This window comes from Eulemur rufifrons, chromosome 4 (assembly GCF_041146395.1).
Source record: "Eulemur rufifrons isolate Redbay chromosome 4, OSU_ERuf_1, whole genome shotgun sequence".
Classification (NCBI taxonomy): Eukaryota; Metazoa; Chordata; class Mammalia; order Primates; family Lemuridae; genus Eulemur; species Eulemur rufifrons.
Window position 1 is genome coordinate 64,601,469 of NC_090986.1, and position 21,805 is coordinate 64,623,273.

A 21,805-nucleotide genomic window follows, 5' to 3' on the forward strand; every position below is an offset into this window, starting at 1 on the left:
TAATGAACACAACAATGATGTTTGGCATCTGCCTGAGAAAAATCCTACAAGCAAGATCCCTGGGATTCTAATGTACTCATACAAGGCTCTTGAAAAAATAGTTCATGTCTGATTTTAACCGGTCCGAGTTCAAATGTGCTCAGGCTAAAGAACGTGTCTGCCCCATGAATGTGGCCACCCTTCAGCTCCCTGATGCTTTTGTGCAAAAAGTCGCGGTCTGGATATCTGAATCCTGCCGCCTCCACAATGGGCTGCTATCCGGTGACGGCCGCGAGGTCCCCTTACCTCGGGCGAGGCTCTTCCAGGACGCTCAGATGCCTGCTCGGAGCCGGCTTATCGGGGGATCTGCGAGCTCCTGCCTGCGGCCTGGCGGTGTCCACCCCGGCCCATCTCCGGGGACTGGATTTTACCCCGAGTAATACGCAGTTTTTGGCCAAGGGCTGTCCCTACTAAGTAGAATTTCATTTTGGACCCAGAGAATTCAGGACTGGGGCCAATTCAACTTAGGTGGAAATGTAAAAAAAAAAAAAAAAAAAAAAACCCGCATCAAGATCAAGTCAAACTGGGTGAGACCACATCCAGCGGCGGAAGACGAAAAGGAAAGAAAATAACCGAGAGGCAAGGCACTGTCACGCTTTCTCCACCCAGCTGGGCCACGGCGGAGCACAGCAGCTGTTTGCACTAAACGGTTCCCGCTTGCTTTTAAGCTCACAGCGCACTACCTTCCACCCTCGGGTTGTTTATGGCATCTTGGTTACCGGATGCAAATATCCCCCCCATGAGAGATGCGCGGGTGACCCGCCTGGCCGAGTCGGGCTCCCGGGGGTCCCAGGGATCAGAGGCCTCCTGGAGGGCAGATGGCGCGAGGCCTGGATGTCGCCTCCTCCGCTTCCAGCTAGATCGGGTGGCGGCCGCGCAGGCAGCTGGAAGGCGCCCACGGAGAGAAACCGAGCACCATGCTCAGAAAGATCCACTCCGTCTTTAGCTCCAGCCGGCAGAGGAAGGAGGCAGCCGAGAGCCCCTTCTACGACGGAGCCAGCCCCACGGTGAAGCTGATTCGAAGCAGCTCCATGTACGTGGTTGGGGACCACGGGGAGAAATTCAGTGAGTCCCTAAAGAAATACAAAAGCACCGGCAGCATGGACACCGGCCTGTACTACCTGCAGCGCGAGGAGGACCGGGCGTGGATGTACTCCCGCACCCAGGACTGCCTGCAGTACCTGCAGGAGCTGCTGGCCCTGCGCAAAAAGTACCTCAGCAGCCTCGGCGACCTGAAGCCCCAGCGCCCCCAGGGCATTTCCTCAACCTCCTCCAAGTCCTCCAAAGGGGGGAAAAAGGCCCTTGTCCGGTCCACTCCCAAAGAAATAAAGGTAGGTGCTGCTGAGTGCACAACGTAGGTGAGAGTTCGTCTCCTGTCTGAAAGCTCTTCCCCATCCAGGCAGGGCCTAATCAATCTGACGCGTTCTGAGCAGTGGTTCAGTCGTCCTCAGAGACTCCCCACGCTGTCTTCCCGGCCTGGGGAAGGGTGGGGACGCCCGTGTTTGTTTTGACTGCTGAGGAAACGCGGGGGAGCAGCTCATGGTGTCTACAGCTGCCGGGGAAGACGTGGGCTTTGGTGTCAGGTGGCCCCTGAGTCTGCTTTGTACGTCTGCCATTTACTGCCCGACTTTATAGATGAGACAATGCTTGTATGGCATTTGGATGACAGTGAAGAATTTTCCAACAAATTTATTGCTCTTTAAAAAATTGTTATTATTGCATCTAAAAGTCCTGGTGAAGAGTGAAATCTTCATATGAACTAGATGCTTTCAAATATCCGGGTGCTTAGCCCCATGCTAGCCAAGGAACTGGAGGGTTTCCTCCGAGTGTACCTTGCTCCCCGGCATGCTGGTGGCTCAGGCGTGGCTACGAGGAGTCTGTGCCTCTCCGGAGACTGCTGATGACTTTGGGAACTGGAGGCCTCCAGACAGACACAAGCATGAAATTACTGAAAAAATGAACTTGCATTTATCCAGTTGCTCGTACTTATCACAGTGTTTTGTACACATCATCTTTCCTTGAGCATTCCAGTAGGGCCAGTATAGAAGGCGGGGGAGAAGTCCTTCTGTATCACAGCAGGGCAACTTTGGCACGGTGACCCTGCTGTAGGCATGAGGTCACCTGATTCCAATTATGAGTCCTCAATTCATTCAGTTACTCCTACTTTCATTTCCTCAAATTTGGTGTTGATGCCGTGGTTGGAGGCTGCTCTGTCATATACTCTCATTATTCATTTTCCTGACACCGTACTAGCAGGTGTTCAGAGCCAGCCTGTCTCCCACTTCTGTGCTGTCTCCCAGGAGCATCCTGCAGGCTGCGCAAGCGCCATTAATGTTGAATGACTGATTGGCCTGCTATCAGATCTCTAGGGGTTGGCCTAACCTGACTGGTTTCAGCTGGGCATGTTATACCAGGTGTGGGAGCAGTTTAAACAATCATTTTAACTCCAAAAGGATGTCAGTGTTGGGGCCTGTAAAAAACCGTCCTAGTCTTGGGTCCCGGCGCTGACCCTGTGTCCAGCTAGCTGTAGGCTCGTGGGCCAGTCACCCCCTCCTTTGGTGTCACCTCTGATAACAGAGGGAGTTGCACCGGTTTCTGAACTCCTTTCCAGCTTGAATATTCGGGGGTTCTAGGCTCTGGTTAGATTTCCTCCAGGCACTATGTTTCCCTGCACATGGAGCCCTCCCTTGTTGGACCTGGCTAGCTCCCTTCCTTGCTGAGCTCTCTGAAGGTAGAGGGAGGGAATACAAGCAGGGTGACCAGCTCTGGCCCCATCAAATGGCCGTGAGGAGGGACATGGGCCTGATACAGGTTTCCTCGGGAGATGCTTCTCACCACAGTGCAATCAGGGCAGAGTTTTGAAGGGGCCTTGAAGTCAATCAGACCAAGCTTTGAATTTTAGCTCTCCTATTTACTACCTGTGTGTCTTTGCCAAGTGAGGTTTGCCTCCCTGGGCCTCTTTCTCTGTAGCATAGAAATGGAAATAATGACATGCCCTGAGAGGAGTCGGCAAGATGCTGCACATGATCATACCTGGTACCCCAGCATTTACTCACTTTGAAATGTTGGGTGCAGGAGGCTCTTAGCAGCCTTTAGACGAGCTTCCCCCCTTCCCCACAGCTCCTACAGAAAGACCTGTGTGCTGGGCTTGCCTGTGAAATGACGGGTGCAGGCTCTGTGGCTGGCAGGGTGGCCCGTGGCTGCCTGGGTCTCTGTGCACTGTAGGGACAGGGACTAAGAGGCTCCTCCCCCCCGGAATGCCATTCCCCTCCACTTTGGGAGAAAAACCCTGCTGATGTTCAAGGTTTAGGGCAACACCGCTGTTTTCCCTGACCCCTATCATGGGTTGAACTGTATCCCTTCAAAATTCATATGTTGAAGTCCGAGCCCCCAGTACCAAAGAAAGGGACCATACTTGGAAATAGGGTAATTGCAGATGTAATTAGTTAAGATGAGGTCATCATGGAGTAGGGTGGGCCCCTCCCTAATCTGAAATGACTGGTGTTTTTGTCTGCTGACACAGACACAGGGAGAACACCACATGAATACTGGGGTTTTGTTGCCACAAGCTCAGGACCTACTAGAAGCTGGGAGACAGGCCTGGGACAGGTCCTTCACCAGTCCCTTCAGAGGGGCATGGCCCTTCTGACATCCTAATCTTTAACTTCTGGCCTCCAGAACTGTGAGACAATAAGTTTCTGTAGCTCTAAGCCACCCAGCTTATGGTACTTTGTTACAACAGCCCTAGGAAGTGAATGCACCCTTCTATAGAATTAGCCTCTTTTCTTCTCCAGCAGTGGTCTGGACACATCTCTGTTTTGGCATTCAGCACATCCTATTGTGAATTGCTGAAACGTGTGTGTCTCCCCTGGTGGACTACAGTGAGCTTGGTGAGCTTGAAGCTGAAATAGTATCTTTTTCATTTTTCTATCCCCAGAGCATTGCAGTGAGTACTGTCAGTCACTTGTGGATGCTTTATAAACTTGCAAAGTCTGATGTCTTTTGTGCTGTAGATCAAGGGAGAGCTCGCCTTCATTTAGGGAGTGAGCAGTGTTCTCTGTGGCCCTAGGGCACCACCGCTGGCCCTCCCTCCCTCCCTCCCTGCAGATACCAGCCCCAGGTATCTTAGAACCTAAGTTCCCTTGTCTATCCCTCTTCTGTGGCAAGGTCGTGGTTTTTAAGCTATTTTGATTAAGATTCATAGCAGTAAGAAATATATTTTAGATATTGTCCCAGTTTACCCAAACACACAAGCAAAACAAAAGTTTCATGAAATACTCTCACTCCTGTTCCTTGCCTGGCACCCATGTGGGTGGATGGGAGGAGGAAGCGAGGACAAAGTAGAAGTGAGGTGAGCCCGGGATGGGTGTGGGAAGGCCCCCAGAGACCCTGCATGGTGGGGTCCCTGCCAGGACCTGTGACGATCTGCTCCTCTCTCGGAATAGGAGGCCATTATAGAAATGAATGAGACACTTTTTGCAACATTTTAAAATCAAGACAACAACAAAAATCCGTATCTAAGGATTTTTGTGTCAGTGTTGGGCACGAGCCGCAGTTTGGGACTCACTGTTCGGATGCTCACGTTAGCATTTCTAACTCTGGGCACAGTGCACGTGGCAGAAGGACAGCATATTTGAAATGGGTCCTGTCCTGGAATGTGGAGTCCCTGAAACAATAGGGCAAGCCCCCCTTTGCTCTGGGCACCGTGGGTGTTTCTGCCCGTGAGGAGAAGCAGTGACATTCTGCAGCACTCCCGTGCCACCACCCAGGCACCCTCAGGACCAACCAGCAGTTACTGCTGACTCCTACTTGTCCTCCAAAGGTGACATGCTGGCTCCTGGCCCCATTCTACAGAGGGGTGTGTCTCTTCTGAGCCCAGCGGAGGATTCAGGTGCCAGGGGGATGGATGAACCACACACCCTTTGGCAAAATCCTCTGAAGATGTGGTTCACCCCAGGAGAGAAAAACGTCTGTGAAAAGTAAAAAGTTGTCCTGTTGTCTTGCTATTGCCACCTCACCCCTCCCAGCACGTTAGAAAGCCAGTCACTCCCTCTGCAGTTTGGTCCAGGGTCACACCAGGCTTTGGCCTCTGTGGGTTCCTCCTGTGGATTATTTTACTTCTCTCTTTTCTCTCCTTCTCATTAACATCGCTTCTCTCAGCTTGACTTTTTTTTAGTAATAGCTTTAATTTTCATATATAAAACTCACGCTTTCAAAGTGCACAAGTCAGTGGTGTTTAGTCTATTCAGAGTTGTATAATCTTCACCACTATCTAATTCTGGAACATTTTCATCACACAATTTAACTTTTTTTTTTGGTGTGGCAAAATAAACATAGCATAACATTTACTATTTTCAACATGGCACTTCATAGTTCCTTAAGTGAGTGCTTTTTAGTGTCCCCAAATTATGGATAATGAAGTCTATTAAAGTCAATGAATTCTTAAGAAATTAAGTGCTTTTCTTTAAATGATTTTGTATCGATTTTTTAAGAGTAAAAATGCATACTGCTAGGTATCTTTCAAATTGTTGATAGCCAGACAATAACCAGAGTCCTTCACACTAGACTTTCATGAACTTTTCCAAATTATCATTTATGTAAACCCATAATAATTCATCCAAAAGACTATTAAACCCTAATTAACATATTTTTGGAACAGTTTGTGAAACTCTTGCTCGTAGTACCCTAGAAAATGAATTCCTTAAGAGATCATGGACATTAAAAATATTTCATTTAGGAATCAGAAGAAAGTTTTTATAAAAAGTTTGACAATTACTTCTTTAAATATGAAACAGTCTTTTAAAGTAAAATACTTAAAAATTCAAAAAATTACCATTGTAACTATTTTTAAGTGTACAACTCAGTGGCATTGAGTACATTCACCAGGTTGTGTCATCCCTACCATCCCTCTCCAGAAGTTTTTCATCGTTCCAACCAGAAACGTTATATCCATTAAACACCAGTTCTTCATTTCTCCCTCTCTGCAGTCTGTCGTGACCTCTGTGCAACTTTCTATCTCTGGGAACTGCCCACTCTAGCTCCCTCATATGGATGGAATCGTGCGTGCGGCGTTCGGTATTTGTGCCACTGGCTCATCTAACTGAGCATGTCGTCGCACGTGCCAGAATGCCCTCCTCTTATGGGGCTGATCAGCTTGGTTTTTGATGCGAAGTGAAGAGAAGTTTGAGACTATGCTCTGACTCTGACTAGAGTGCTGGCGTTTGGGGTCCTCCCTGAGGACAGCTCCCTATACTTTTATGGCCAGATGAACAGGCAAACAGCCAGCATCCCCGTGTGAGAACCAGGCCACACGAGTGCACCCTGGCCTGGCCAGACCATGGAGGGGAGCCTCAGGGAGTCTGGCCACAGAGCCAGGGCGGGCTGTTTGGGGTTGGCTGCAGCATCCCCCATCGGCCCCACACAGTCCAGATGGTCTGGGTTGGACATTTCCTCAGGCCAGGGCTATTGGTCACCCACCACAGTCAGAAGAAACTTCATTAATTCTCCCATGGATTTTCTAGCTCTGAGCAGCTTGGATTTCTGGTATGTCTGCCTGGATGAACTAGCTGCAAAATATACCCTCTTCCTTCCCCTCCCCCCTGCCTAAAGAAATTCACCTGTTATAAGAATGATTTAAAAAGAAGGAACTGAATTCTGGAGAATTTCTGCCAAAAGCAATTAATTTTTACTGAAAATAGTTTTATTCTGACGATCGTTAGCTTTCAGAATCAATTTTCTATCAAGGTCACTCAGTCTTGGCTCATAATAATTAGGCCATGTCAACAACACATAGAAGGCTCTTTCTCTTCTATGGCAGGAGGATCTGAATCCAATTCATCTAAAAAGATTCCAAATCATGCATAGATCAATTGCATCTGGGCTGTTTTACACTGCTGGGAATTATTTTTCAAAACTGTTGGGGAGACTTTTGGCAAACACAGTGATATTGAAATATAGGTTTTCAATAAGCATCATTTACTGGGGGCTGGGAAGCAGTCTCTATCTCTTGGCCCAGATCTGGTTTACAGAGCTGAAAGGCAGTACAAATTCAATACGAGCTGCAAAAACATATTCCCTTATGCTTGGCAGAGGTCTCCCCAAGATGCAGACAGCGTAATAATAATTTATAACAGTGCATGTGATTCCTGCAGCCCCTTTCAGTCAAGCCACAAGATGTGTAATTATATTCCCTAATCTATCCTCCAAGCACAAGCTGTCGCTTTGCCCAGAAACAATACTTCCTCCTCCCTTTTTCCTCTCCGCTACAGCCCATTCACCTGGCTAACTTCTTATCCTTCGAGACAGCAGAGAAAGCCCTTCCCTGGAAATCTTGTCTCACATCCATCATCTAGTGCATTCCCTCCTTCCTGGGTCTGAGCCATGTCTCGGCACTCAACACACCCACTGTAATTTTCTGTCCATTTGCTTAACACTGACACTGACTGTGAGCTCATTGAGCAGAGGCATCAGGTCTTTTTTTTTTTTTTTTTTTTTTTAATCAGGTCTTATTTATCTTTTTAACTCCAACCTCTAAGCACAGTTTTGGGCACATAGTAGATGTTCCATAAACCAATAGCCTGAGAAACTCCAAATGTAATTTAAGAAGGAAATTGTTACAAACTTTGATAGAAGATTTGGAAAAGTCATAGTTCTGTGGTTTTGATGAGTAGAGGTTTGCCTTTTGCTTTTAATGGAGTAGAATATAGTTTGAGTACATTCCTATGGAATTATATCCTAATAATTAAAACATCTACTATGTAATTGGTCAGAGCCCACTATCAAAGGGATGCTTTTTTTTAGCAATACATATTTTTCTGATGATAAAGTTATATTAGCTCTTTAGATGAAATTTATAAAACACAGAAAAGTATAAGGGAGAAAATATAAAATAAAAGCAACTTAGACTCCTACCATCCAGAGATAACCACTATATAATTTTTACGTATATTTTCTTTCAATAATTTTTCCTGTATATTTGTACATATGTGTGTTAGGGTTGCAAGATAAAATAAAGAATGTCTAGTTAAATTAGAATTTTTTAGTATAAGTATGTCCCATGCAATATTTGGTACACACGTATACTAAAAAATTATTCATCATTTATCTGAAATTGGAATTTAATTGCCATTTTGTATTTTTATTTACTAAATTTGACAACCCTAGTGTGTGTGTGTGTAAATTTATAAAATTTGGTTCATACCATATATACATTTTTGTAGTCTCTTCTTTTCGGTTAATGTTATATATTGTGGGTTCTCTTCCATCTCATTAACTAGTTTTTTGATAACAAAAGTTTGAAAGGCAAATTTAACAACTCGCTTTCTGTAAACAATTGTTAAGCATTATAAATAAATACATTTTTCTCTATGTCTATAGAGGAATTTTTTTAGCAGAGAGTCCTACAAGTATGATTAATGGGTCAAAGGTTAAAGGTCATTCGCTTTTTTTTTTTTTTTTTTTTTTTTTTGAGACAGAGTCTCCCTCTGTTGCCCGGGCTAGAGTGAGTGCCGTGGCGTCAGCCTAGCTCACAGCAACCTCAAACTCCTGGGCTCAAGCGATCCTACTGCCTCAGCCTCCCGAGTAGCTGGGACTACAGGCATGTGCCACCATGCCCGACTAATTTTTTGTATATATATATTTTAGTTGTCCATATAATTTCTTTCTATTTTTAGTAGAGACGGGGTCTCGCTCTTGCTCAGGCTGGTCTCGAACTCCTGACCGTGAGCGATCCACCCGCCTCGGCCTCCCAGAGTGCTAGGATTACAGGCATGAGCCACCGCGCCCGGCCAAAGGTCATTTGCTTTTAAAGTTCTTTTAACATGTTGCTTTCCAGAAACATTTTAAAAATTTACACTTTTCATCAACAGTGGGTTTCACATAAGCTCTTCTTATTGCACTTTATCTGCATCAAATACTGCCATTACTTTTAAGTTTGTCAATTTAATAGATAAATTACATTGGGTACTTTGATTATTGCTTGCATGAAGAATGGTCTTTTTTTTTTTTGTCATACTGATGAACACTTCTTGTTTAGTATCTTTATAAATTTTTCTTTTGGCCGTGTTGAAGTTTTGTTATTTATTTATGGGTACTCTTCTTATATTAAGTGTATTAGCACATTGTCTGCCATGTGTGTTAAAAATATTTTCTCCAAGTTATTATGTATCTTTTCATTTGACATTGTCTGATGTACAATGTCTTTCATTTTTGTCTTTGTTATTTCTTCCCTTGCTGTCACGCCTAGAAAGTTCTTCCATGTCTCAAGGTCAATTGCATATTTGCCATTGTTCCCCCTTTTTTATAGTTCCATTTTTGAAAAGCCAACCCTTTTGTCTATCTGCAATTTGTTTTGATATGTTGTAGGAACTGAGAATCCAACTTGAATTTTCCCCAAATAGCGAAGTTTCCCAACACCATTTATTGACAACTCCATCCCTTCTCTCATTGGACTGTGATATTTCACTTATTGTACATGAAGATTTTATACTATGTTTCAAGCATAGTAATTCAATTCTATCAGTTAGGCTTCTAACAGTTTGATAAATGTGAGCAAATTTTTTTCACTCACTGTTTTGTTAAAGTCAAATGATCATTTAGATGACATATAAGGCAAGGAGTTAGGAAGTGCTACCAAAAGAAGTAATGGCTTTAAGACTATAAAGCTGAGGAAAATAAGCCTAAAACTATCAGTTGGATCCTTTGAGTCTAGAACCTCTATTACCAGAGGCAGCTGTGCTCCCCAAACTATTTTAATGTTTAGTTATAATAGATAATACCAAGGTTTAGTTATACTAAAGTTCCTAACAACCCTCTTATTTTGTCTCTTTGTGTTGATTTACTCAGCTCTATTGTCTACTTCACTGATTTTTTCTTTAGCCCTGGCAAATCTACCATTTAGCTTATCTAGTAAAAATTCGTGTGTGGGTATGTCTGTATATGTATTTAAATTTAAATGACTATAGTTTATTCTAAGATGTTTGTTTTTCATATCTACAGTTCTTGTTTCATAAACTCCCATTCTTTTTTCACAAAAGCCTATTCAATTATGGATACACATTTCTGTAGGTGCTGCAATATAAAAGAGATAAGAATCTCTTTTGACTTGGTCCTGAATATCGATCCCAAGGATAGCAGAAGGCAAAAAGGGTGCACTAGATGGAGCTTTTAAGGTTTATCCTGAATACCTTCTTTGGATAATATTAAATTGCTTGTGGATGACTTTGAGCTGTTTTACATTTAATTTCTCCCAGACGAATGATCCAAGGGTACACTGGTCTTCTCAATCCAGACCAATTCCACGTTTAATCCTGGAATTTCATCACTAATATTAACATTCACATGTCTAGGTGTGATAAGCCCAGAGAGTATTATCAGTACTCCATAAGAAATAAGACGTATAGAGTTCTTAAAATTTGCCAACTTAAATCCAAAAGTGTACATTAGCAACATGAAAATTGGTTGGAGAATATAAACATTATGTAATGGCATGTATATAGTGGCATACATTCATTCACTCAACAAATATTTATTACTCTGTGTCAGGCACTAAAATAAGTGCTCTGTATTCATAGATGAAAAGACAATATGTTTGCCCCAATGCAGCCTATAGTCTGAAGCAGTGGCTGAACCACACTGGTATGTTAAAGTTTCTTGGAAGAAAAACAGGTAGAATTACAACCAGAATGTTGGGAGTTGTGAGCATCCTACATCCTCCCTCGTGTGTGCAGCAGCTGGCAGTGAGTATTTATCAAAAGGGGGTATGTCATATTTGTAAGTGTTGTTTGCCAACACCAACTCAAAGAAGAGGTTCAGGCTCACTGGTCTAGTGTGGAGTAATACAAGGTGCTGCAGTGGACCTATCCACACAAGACAGAGAATGCGCATAGAAAAGATGTTCTGGGTCTGCCTGCTGCAATTGGCAAAAGCTTCAGAAAGGAGGTGACACTTGAGCAGTCTGGACCCCCTGAGGAAGTGAGGGTAGTTGTCAAGTAAAAGACGTGAGAGGGGTATGGATGCTTAGTGGTGGTCTCTTTGGCGTTGGGTGGGTTTAGAATGTGGTGTTTATAACTGGAGGTTCGTTTTGGGGAATTCAGGTCTCTTGCACATAAATACTGACAGAATGCAGAAGAAAATGAACAGATTGGAGAAGGAGGCAGCCCAGGTACCCAGAGGGTGGGTGAAAACAGGCAGGATGACAGGCTGCTATGCAATGCAGAAAAATATCAGAAACCGCCCTCAAGGAATTAGAGATTAAAAGAGAAATACAGTGGAGTTTGGTTTGGAAAAATGCAGAGGATTCCATCTGGGAAAAGTAATCTGAGGCTCAGGCCTGGGGTGGGGAGGTGGTGCAGGGGAGGCTTGGAAAATGATAACCCTGAGGCCACGGAGGGTTAAATGTGAAAGGCAAACTGGAGTGGAGTCCGCAATGTGATACAGAGGCTGTCAGAGAAAGTGCCTTCTCGCTGGGGCTGCTGCGGGGCTGATGGCAGAGGCGCACGGGCCCTGTGAAACTCAGGCTGTGTCACACTCAGCCTTTCCAGAGACCAAAAGGTCTGGGCTAGAAGAGAGTCAAGAGTGGGAGGGAAGCTGATCCACTTTTGCCTGGAGTTGTGAGTTCGGGGAAGGAGGACGGTTTGGGGTCTCACCCAGGGGTGTTGATGACTGAAGTCTCATTTTGCACAGCCACCTCTTTTATAAAGTAGATTTTCCTGTGACATTAGCGTAAGCCCTGAAGGACTCACCAAGGGAATGTCATAGTGTAGGTCAGAAAGCCCCATGGAAATTGTGAGAAGGCAGAAAAGGCTGAAATCAGCCTGAGTTCAATCCAGAGCTTGAAAAAACCCAGCCCTGACTTGTAGCTTAGACTTGGTACTTAGAAAGTCAGCACAAAATCCATCTGGAGACATTTAAAAGTACGCTTTATAGAAAGGACAGTAGAAGCTCTGTTAACCTAATCCTACTTAACTAACTTGCTAGATCCCTTGGTGCTTACCATTGTCTCTTTAAAACACCCATAGCAAGCTGGGTACTTACAAGGAGAAGCCTACCCCACACTGTAGTATTACAGGCAAATGCAAAATGACATATTCACAGGAGTTTTCATTGCAGCACTAACTGTAATGGCAAAAGATTGCAAACAACCCAAAGATCCGTCAATAGGGGACTGTCCTTTGTCCCTACAGAGTGTCTGTATGGAGAACAATGCAGTTATTAAAAGGGATGGGAAGGACCTCTATTTACTGCTACGGAGTAATCCTCAGGACACACTGAGTGAAGAAAGCAATGTTCACAGGTGGATATGGGAAGCTCCTTTTTGTTTTTTTAAAAAAGTGAGTAAATACAAATATAAATACATGCTTGCTTATATTTTCAAAAAGAAATGATGGAAAGATAAACAAAATACTAAAGAAGGGAGAGAGAAAATGAGGAGAAGGGGCTGGCATGGAAGCTAGCTAGCCCTCTCTTGAATGTTAGATACAGTTTTGGTTTGAGAACCATGCATGTTGCTTGCATACTTTTAAAGCATTGAATCAAAAGGGAAAAAAGCAATCCCTAGAACATGAAAACCAAATGAAGCTTATGAACCTAACTGATTACCAAGTCAACAGTGTAATCGCACAAAAAAGAATTATTTCAAGGGATTTTAAAACAGAATTTTGGGTATACATTCCAAGGACAACACACACACACACACACACACACACCCCACCTTAAATTGCATTCAGTGGGCTTACTATTGATAATGTTGGTGCTATTATATTGAAACTATTATATGTGATAATATAAAGTAAATAAGTAATTTTTGTTAATGTCATATAGAATGAAGATTTTCAGTGTAAAAGAGATACAAATGTAAATTAAAGAATTTAAATATGAAACCTATAATATTAAATTTGAATTGGAGAGATTGTCAGTTTCTGTTTAGGATACAGAGAGCTGGAAAGACTATCACTCCCATCCTTACTACAACAACAAAAAACAGACAAACTGCAAGTTCATGACTGTTTTCTGAAAACACGAGAGAACTGAGGTCTCAGGGAAACCAACCAATGCAAACTGTAAGGGGACACAGCAACCTGCAGGGAGAGACAGAATGACTATACTTGCCTCCCTGGGGCAGATATAGACAGACGCTGGTAAGGAGACTTCACCTAGAATTGTTGACAAATTGGTGGGGGCAGAGTGTGAGTGGGGAGAGAGTGGGGATTCCCTGAGGCTGCAGATATAGATGGAGTTCACATTCACTCTCCATAAACCTCAGTGGGTGCTCACAAAAGATTGGCAGAGAGTCCTGCCAAAGTGTCCTTAAGGTGCAGGCCTCGGGGAGGGAAGAGCAGCTGCTGAGGGAAGTTCATGGAGCCCTGCCCAGGTCATTATTTCTTATCTCCCTCTGGAACAAAAACTTTAGTAGGGGAAGGGAGTATGGGAGGGATTTATAAGGCATCCTGGGTTCACAATTACAGCTAGGGGAAGGGCAAGGCTACGGAGAAAGCCACATCCCCAGGGACAGGGTGCCTGCCCAAAACTGGGGTCTAATCAGAAAAGCAGTGCATGCCCTCCTGCCTCTAACCACCACGCTAACAAGCATCAAGTAGTAAACAGCAGTGGAATACTGCTAGGATGGGGCAAAGGCATAGAGAGACACCCTCTCTTGAGGGCAGCACAAAAGGAAGACCTAAAGCTAAAGTTGTAGAAGACATCAAGGAGAAACTCTCTGGAAAATTAGCCTCTACTTTAATGACAAGGCATTACTAGAGGAATTTAAAGTCTGTGAGGCACTTGTAGTAATTATAGCAGCAACAGACCCCGATTCCAACTAAATTCTTATCAAGATTGACTCTAAGCCAAACTAAAGTCTTAATCAAAGGAAAAACCATTTCCAGGCATAGAAACCTCAGTGTCTATTGACCTATACAAAAGGCCTGGCTTTCCACAAAAATTATGAGTCATATGAAAAAGCAACAAGAAAACAATGCAGTGCCCAGCACCAAAGCAACTGATATAATCAGACTCAGATAGGACACAGACATTGGAACCATTAGACAGAGAATTTCTTAAAAAACTATAATTAATATGTTAAAGGCCCTAATGGAAAAGGTGGAAAACATGCAAGATCAGATGGGGAATTCCAGCAGGAAGATGGAAACTATAGGAAAGGATCAAATGAAGAGATTAGAAATGAACAGCACAGTAAAGAGATGAATAATGCCTTTGATGGGTTCATCCGTAGACTTAATATAACCATGAAAGAATCAAAAAACTTGAAGCTGGGTCAAAAGAAATGACCCAAACTGACACACAAAGAAAATGTAGTGAAAAAACATGGTCATAAAGGGTTGTAAAGCAGTGGTCCCCAACCTTTTTGGCACCAGGGACTGGTATCATGGAAGTCAACTTTTCCACGGACTGGGGTGGGGTGAGGTGGGGTGTTGTGGGTGGGGGCAGGGTGGTGTGGAGCTCAGGCAGTGATGGGTGGCTTGTTTCCTAACAGGCCACAGACTGGTACTGGGCTGCAGCTTGGGGGTTGGGGACTGCAGGTGTGAAGGACGTTGGAAGCTAAGAAGGCGGGAGTACATGAGGGGGTGAGGGTTAAAAACTTACCTATTGTATACAATATACACTATTCTGGTGACAGAAATACTAAAAGCCCTGACTTCAGCATTATACAATTCATCCATGTAACCCTGTAATATTTTGAAATAAAAATTATTTAAAAAAATTTAAAAATAAAAAGAGGGTCAATTCATAAAGAGACAAAAAAAAAAAAAAAAAAGAAGAAGAAAATGTAGTAAAAAGAAAAAGAATAGAACAGAGCATCTGAGAGCTGTGGGACAACATCAAATAGTCTAACAGAAGTGTAATTGTAATCCCAGAGAAGAAAAAAGAGAGAAGGGGACAGAAGAAATATTTGACATAACAATGGCTGAGAATGTCCCAAAATTAATGATAGACACTAAACAACAGATCTAAGAAGCTCAGAAAACAACAAGCAGGATAAATTACAACAACAGTCATAATGCAGGCGTATCATAATAAAATTGCTGAAAAGTCAAAGAGAAAAAAGACACATGACACACAGAGGGACTAAGATAAAATTACAGCAGATTTCTCATCAGAGATGATATAAGCTGGACGACAATGTTTCCATACAGAGAAGATGACAGCATCTCTATATGTGTATAAGATTTTTGTGAAATATATGCATTTTATATGATGCTACTGGAAAACATTTTTAACTATAAAGTTTTTTTCCTTTTATATTTGTAAAGAGGTTTCTTAGAGAAAATATTGAAGGACCACAATATACATCTGAATCTTGTCTGTTAAAAGTGGAAGCCTAGCCACACATAATGGATAATATTGCCAAAAATTTTATTATCTGTTAAAGGTACATTTTGAAGTATTTGAGTAAAATTATATTTTTTAGGATTGCTTTAAGAAAAAAAGTGGGAAAGTGATAGATGAACAAGAATGGCATAAAGTTGATGGTGGTTGAAGTTGATGATGAGTATATGAGGTTATGATTATATTTTCTACAGTTTTTGTATTTAAAAATTTTTATAAATAAATCATTTTTAAAAACTGGGGTATGCCTATGTACTTCTCAACTGTCATAAATTGAATTATGTACTTATTAAAATTAAGTTATATTTGTTTCCAAACTGGTTTATTGTTATTTGGACTTATAATATTATAATTTATAAATAAACTTAATTAAAGATGATATACAATGAAATATGAGTGAAAAAAGAATTTCTTCTACGAAAACTAAGTTAGATGCTTTAGAAAGATTCAATAATAGACAGTTGCTTTAAAAAAAAACAACAGAATGAGGTTTGGACAAAGCAAATATGAAAGATTTGAAAAAAAATCATCAAGATCTAGAAGAATTTTGCACTCAAATTTATGCATTAGTGCCTTCAATTTCCTAGATCACTTTAAATAAACTAAATCTGGAAATTTTAGATAATATATTGTGGATAAGATTTAGGTAAGAAAGATAACGCAGAACTCAAATGAATAAATTCTATTCAAAAGATTGATAATCAAAAAATGTGGATTGAAGTGAAGAATTTAGGAAAGTACTAGGCATATATACAGTAACTTGGTAGTAAAACAGACAGTCTGCTTATTGCAGGTGGTAACACACTTGGAAATGTAGAGATGGCATAACTCGTGGTTTGGGAAGAGGGACCAGGACCACTTTGGAGAATGAAAAGAGGCACTATTCCTAATCACACGGGGATAACAGGCATAAACTGGGATGACCCCTGGGCAAAGCAGGTCACCCTGGCACCCTGGCAATAGCAGGTAGGCTCAGAATCCCAAGCCATTTTAACACATTGGAGCAGCAGCTATGTCCAGCCAGAATGAAGTCTAGCAGGGGTGCATGCCAAACATCAAATCCAGGAAGCAAACAAAACTGTGTGAATACAAGCAGAGGAAATACCTGCCTAGGAGGTATGTGCTGTAGGTAAAGCTTGGGTGCCAGAAGGTGTACCCCTGAAGGTGAGCTGCTCTCATCCTGCACACGCCCCCCTCCCCAGGCGGATAAGATGGAACCCTTTACCTGGGTCTGTCTATGTGCTAAGCAACAGGAAGTACACAAGGACAGGAGGAGTCTGGGCCTTTTAACCCAGAAAATTTTGTCCTCTTTCTTCAGTGACCTATATTTTGATCCCTTAGGTCCTATCCCCTGTGTTTCTAACATCATGGAGACACTCCCGTCTGATCTTGCAAAGCCAGGGAACATGACTGATATTAATATTTGAGTTTCCATCCAAACCAGACATCTAGGTGAGGATTCATGGGCTCCCTCACTCCCTCTCCCATGTCTGGGTCCCGCAGAGGAGCAATTCAACTGCTGTGTATCAGAATCACTTGATGATCTGAACTCATTGATTTGGGAAAAGTGTGGCTGAAAGGGCTACTGTCTACTAGCTTTGATGGCAGAGAGTTCAGCGGCTGAGGTGGTGATTTCTATGCTAGCAGTTTCTTTTCTTAATTTGTAAATGTTATCTTCAGAGGATAATACTTGAGGAATCTAGAAGATTCACACCAGTATGGTGTTCGTGTTAACCTAACCGATGGCAGGATATTCTTGTTTTCTTAAACTTTAATAGTTAAAACACGAAAGTTGACTCTCTTCCAAACCCTTTAACAAACTATAGCATCTGATTCAGCCTGGTTTGAGCTCCTGGCCAAGGTCTACTTCTGGAGACATTTAGGACTGAATTGCTTAGATCAAATCATAGGGCAACCTAGATAAAAAAGTATACGATGCACACAAACACGACTGAGACCTTGCATTAAGCCAAACACTGAGGGTAGCTGCCTTCTGGAGACTTGGAGATGTCCTCTCCATGTGCAGGTGGGTTTGGAGATGCAAACAACCTGTGCACTTTGTATTACTATTGAATAATACTCATCCTTCCTTTGGAGGTTGGTCTGGGTTGGGTGGCTTTCTCCATTCTTTTGCCTGCTTCACAAAAAAATCTCTAAAATGATATGTGTCATAGTGGAATTAGGTTGGGTTCTGAGACCCACGGGCACCTAGAGGAGGGAAACAGCCCAGGAGAGGGGTGGGCTTCCCAGAGAGGGAGCTCTCTCAGCCAGGTCTCCGTGGATGAGTCAGCCAGTGAGAACATTCAGGTGGACGGCCAGCAAGGGGAAGCGTGGAGGGGATAAAAGAGTATGGACCTGCCTCCAGACACTCGCCCTCCATCCCCTGCCTGCAGGAAGGACACTTGGTGTCCAAGCCTGCTGCACCCACAGCCTTTCCGTCAGCTCCTCCGTTTTTCATTCTCACATCCCACGCCCAGCCTTCGGTGTACCTGGTGTCGCCAAGTCTGGAGCACGTCCACTTCCTGAAGGTAGAATTGTCCGCCTTTCAGCTGTTTACCTCTCCAATTGCTTTTGGCTGGCAGAAGCTTCTGGAAATCTATCTTCCGCCTTTCTCTTGTTCTCTTTGTCATCAGGATTTCCACTTGATTCTGTCCTTGTTTTCATTTCAGTGGGCTCTTTGAAGGGGGCCAGATAACTACATGTGACTAGGCTTCCACTTTTAACAGACAAGAGTCAGGTGTATATTGTGGTCCTTCAATATTTAACCCTTTTCGGCATCTCAGGCAACTCTCTCTTCTCCCCTTCTTCCCCCCTGGCAGAAACCAGCCTCAAAGAAATACTCGCAGTTCAGCGCCGACGTGGCGGAGGCCATGGCCTTCTTTGACTCCATCATTGCGGAGCTGGACACAGAGCGACGGCCGCGGGCTGCTGAGGCTGCCTCTCTGAACGAAGACGTGGACTTTGATGGTGAGTGGAGGGGAGGCAGCGGGAGAACGGTGGTCGAAGGCGGGTAGGGCCGTGGTGCGGTGCGCCGATGGGCTGGGGACCCTGAGACTTACAAGGCAGGCTATCGGAAATCCCACCTCGCTGATTAGAGGGAAGCCCTGCACCTGCAAGCCACAGCCTGGCCCCCGAGCCATCCTCTTTGGGGACCTTGTGCTTCAGTTGTCCCAGCTGCCACCGCTCCAGCCTGCCCCTCCAACATCTGGGGCCATGTTGGGACAAAAACTCCCTCCCTGTGGTCCACTTACCACAGCCGAGACAGGTGGAACTTTCCTGAGACTCCAAGATGGAAAGCAACAGGGACATGATTAAAGAAAGAGAATCTGAGGGTGTAGGGGTGTTGATTAATAAATCCAGAGGTTCAGTTTGGCGGGGTGAAAGAGTCCTGAGGTTGCTTGAACAACAATGTGAATATACTTAACAGTATTGAACCACACACTTAAAAATGGTGACGATGGTAAATTTTATGTTATAGACAATTCACCACAATTTTTTTTTAAAAAGGAAATAGACAAACTATATTTGAAAATCCAGCTCTGACCCTACCCAGGCTAGGAAGTAGGGTGGGGTGCAGGGTAGCAGAGGCCCAGGGTGCCTGCCTGGGCCCAGCCTGGGTTTCTGAACAAGGAGCCATGTTTCTCCTTCCTGAGGCGCGGCACGGGCTCCCTTTTGGTGGAGAGCAAAGAATCCAAACACGTTCATGAGGCTAGCCCACTTTTAAATTCCATTGCTCAATTGTCAGTTTCTTTAATCTTTGACTGGCCCCCTATGGTGCAGTTTTATTAGGGGAGGATAGTGTTCCTGGCCCCTGGATACTAAGATAACAGCTTTTGGCACCAATATTAAATGTGCATGAGTGTTTTGTCTAATGCTCAAAAGATGACAAGCTTGTGATTTATCGTTATTGTTCCAGCCTAGAAAGATGTGCATCTGTGAGATTTGGGTTCTCAAACTGGGCTTTGTGCAATTTCACGAAGGTTACCCCTATTCCTCAAGCTCATTCGCACTTGGACGTAGTCTGTCAGCCCTCCTCTCCCACAGCCCCTCCAGCCCCTGGCAGAAAGCGGCCCTCGCCCTGGGAAATCTGGGATGTCGACAAAAGGATGACAAAATCCACTGAGGATGCAAACGCCATCTTCACAGTTATAATTGTTTTAAAGAAAATGACTGTTGTCATGAAATGGCCATTTTTCTTTGATAACAACAATAATATATGTTCATTGTAAATCAAATGAAACAACACACCAAAGTATGAAGAAGAAAGTAAAAAATATGACCTATAATAATACTACCACCCAGAGATAATCATCACTGTTAACATTTGAGTGTATGTCCTTTCTTAAATGCTTTTAGCACACATGCACAGACCTGTTTCAATTTTTTTGAAACAAAAATAGGACTCCTTTCACTTAACAATTTATAATACATCTTGGGCATCTTTCCAAGTCGATAAATATAGGTCTATGTCCTCATTTTTAGTGGACACGATATTCCATTGTATCCCCGAACTTCAACTGCAGCATCAAAAGGCCTTTCTGAGACTTTGCTGTTATGAACGTGGTTGTCTCTGCCCATTTGCTGTGAGTTTCAGTTCCACGCACCCTTCCCTTTGCCTTGTGTTCCTTCCGATGGCGAGTACGCCCCTCCTAGTCTCCTGCTTCTCTCTTCCAGTGGCCACCAGCTCCCGGGAGCACAGCTTGCATTCCAACTGGATCCTGCGGGCGCCGCGCAGACACTCCGAGGACATCGCCGTGCACGCGCTGCACACCGCGGACGGCCAGTCTCGAAGGAGCACCGAGCGCAGGACCATCGGCACTCAGAGGAGACTCGAGAGGCACCCCATTTATTTGCCCAAGGCTGTGGAAGGGGCATTCAACACTTTGAAATTTAAGCCCAAAGCCTGCAAAAAAGAGTAAGTGCTAGGGCTAAATAGCATAACCAAGATGTTCTCATGTCCTCCAGATGCTTGGGGTAGTTCTTAAGGTGCCTTGAGCCCAATTCCTTTTGCCAAGAAATATTCTTGCATGTTTTGGGGTGGGAGGTCTTAGTTAAAAGAGGTTTTTTGTTGGTAGACTACTCTCGGGCCTGGTTCACAGCTTTCGCCTACACCTAACTTGCTCTGGCCTGGGGTCTGGCCCACTTAGCCCTCCACTCTGTGCCATCTGCTTTCACTGTTTCCCCCAAGTGCCACTAACGCATCGTGTGCCTCAGATTTTTAATGAGAGTTTGGGTTGAACAGAGCGTAGCACCAAGAGGGAACCGATGCCAAGTGACCCAGATGCCCCTGCATGGAAGGCGTTGGCCAGGCGCTGACATGTAGAACGTCTTGCTGGCCAGGCCCCTCTTGGGACATCTCCTTTGTCCTCTTTTCCTCCAGATCCTCCTGTCCTAAGACTGGTTAGCATCACTAACCCCAGATTGCTGTTGCCGACTCAGAGCAGTGAGTTCTCTCGGGGTTTTGCCCAGCCAGGCCTTGCCGCGGGGCCTCGCCTCTCAGAGCAGGAGGGCTTGTCAGGACTCAGCAGCTGTTTTCCTTTGCAAAAGCCATTGAATCCTGAGGGACTCTGGGGTTTTCTAGACAGCATTTTCTCCCATAATAATAGACCGTGCACTGGACACAAGCCAGCCCTGGTCACCCATCCTTCCCTGTCAAGGCCAGACCTAGGTCCAGTGAGGCCCATCCAGAGCCCCCGTGATGACACTGTTTGGTCTCCGACAAGGCGCGGGACCAGGGGAGCAATCTGTCGGTCTCCAGGGACAGGGTGGTCATCCGAGCATTCCTTCCCTGTGTGGCAGCCAAGATGAACTTAACCCTCCTGCTCATTCGTCCCTTGCAGCCTGGGGAGCTCTAGACAAATCCTCTTCAACTTCTCGGGAGAAGACATGGAATGGGACACAGAGCTCTTTGCGCTGGAGCCCCTGGCGCCACCCGGGGAGGACTACTACGAGACAGAGAACCCCAAAGGGCAGTGGCTGCTTCGAGAAAGACTCTGGGAGCGGACAGTGCCCTGAGTCCATCTGGGTTCCTTGGAGAACCTCAGACTGGGTCCCTGAGAAGGTGTCTACTTTCAGCGTAGCATGAGGTGTTTGGTAGAGTTAAAAATGGAAATTGTAACACGATCAAACTCCTCAACACACAGCCTGCTGGTGCCCAGCTAGTGCCAAACAGACCTGTGGCTGCCCAGGGGACAGGCCTTGGGAGACTGTCAGAGCCTGGGTTTCCCTGCACGGGCAAGTTAGCAGGAGTCACAGCCTGGCCGGTCTCCAGGAGCAGAGGGAATGGAAGGTCTTGAGTGGAGAGTTTGGGTTCACTCCCCTGGGCTCCCCTGGCCTGTTCCTTGCTCTCCAGGTGTCTGTCCAGGTGGCTGCTACCATTGTCTTCAATCCTGGAAACAAATCCACCCCTGCATCTCTGGGC

At 44.4% G+C, this 21,805-nt stretch overlaps 1 protein-coding gene across 1 annotated transcript; it reads left to right on the plus strand.

Annotated features, from left to right (window-relative positions):
• The first annotated feature begins 956 nt into the window (after positions 1-956).
• On the plus strand, positions 957-21,399 carry C4H13orf42 (chromosome 4 C13orf42 homolog). Its single transcript, XM_069467261.1, has 4 exons — positions 957-1,370; positions 18,204-18,351; positions 20,059-20,299; positions 21,225-21,399. The coding sequence occupies exons 1-4, from the start codon at positions 957-959 to the stop codon at positions 21,397-21,399; spliced, it is 978 nt and encodes a 325-aa protein (XP_069323362.1).
• The last annotated feature ends 406 nt before the right edge of the window (positions 21,400-21,805 follow it).

Bases quoted from the DNA above. Each gene is read 5' to 3' on its own strand.
- C4H13orf42 (XM_069467261.1), top strand. From the start codon at position 957: ATGCTCAGAAAGATCCACTCCGTCTTTAGCTCCAGCCGGCAGAGGAAG. The intron at 1,371-18,203 runs GTAGGTGCTGCT...CCCCCCTGGCAG, and splicing joins CCACTCCCAAAGAAATAAAG to AAACCAGCCTCAAAGAAATA. The intron at 20,300-21,224 runs GTAAGTGCTAGG...CGTCCCTTGCAG, and splicing joins CCCAAAGCCTGCAAAAAAGA to CCTGGGGAGCTCTAGACAAA.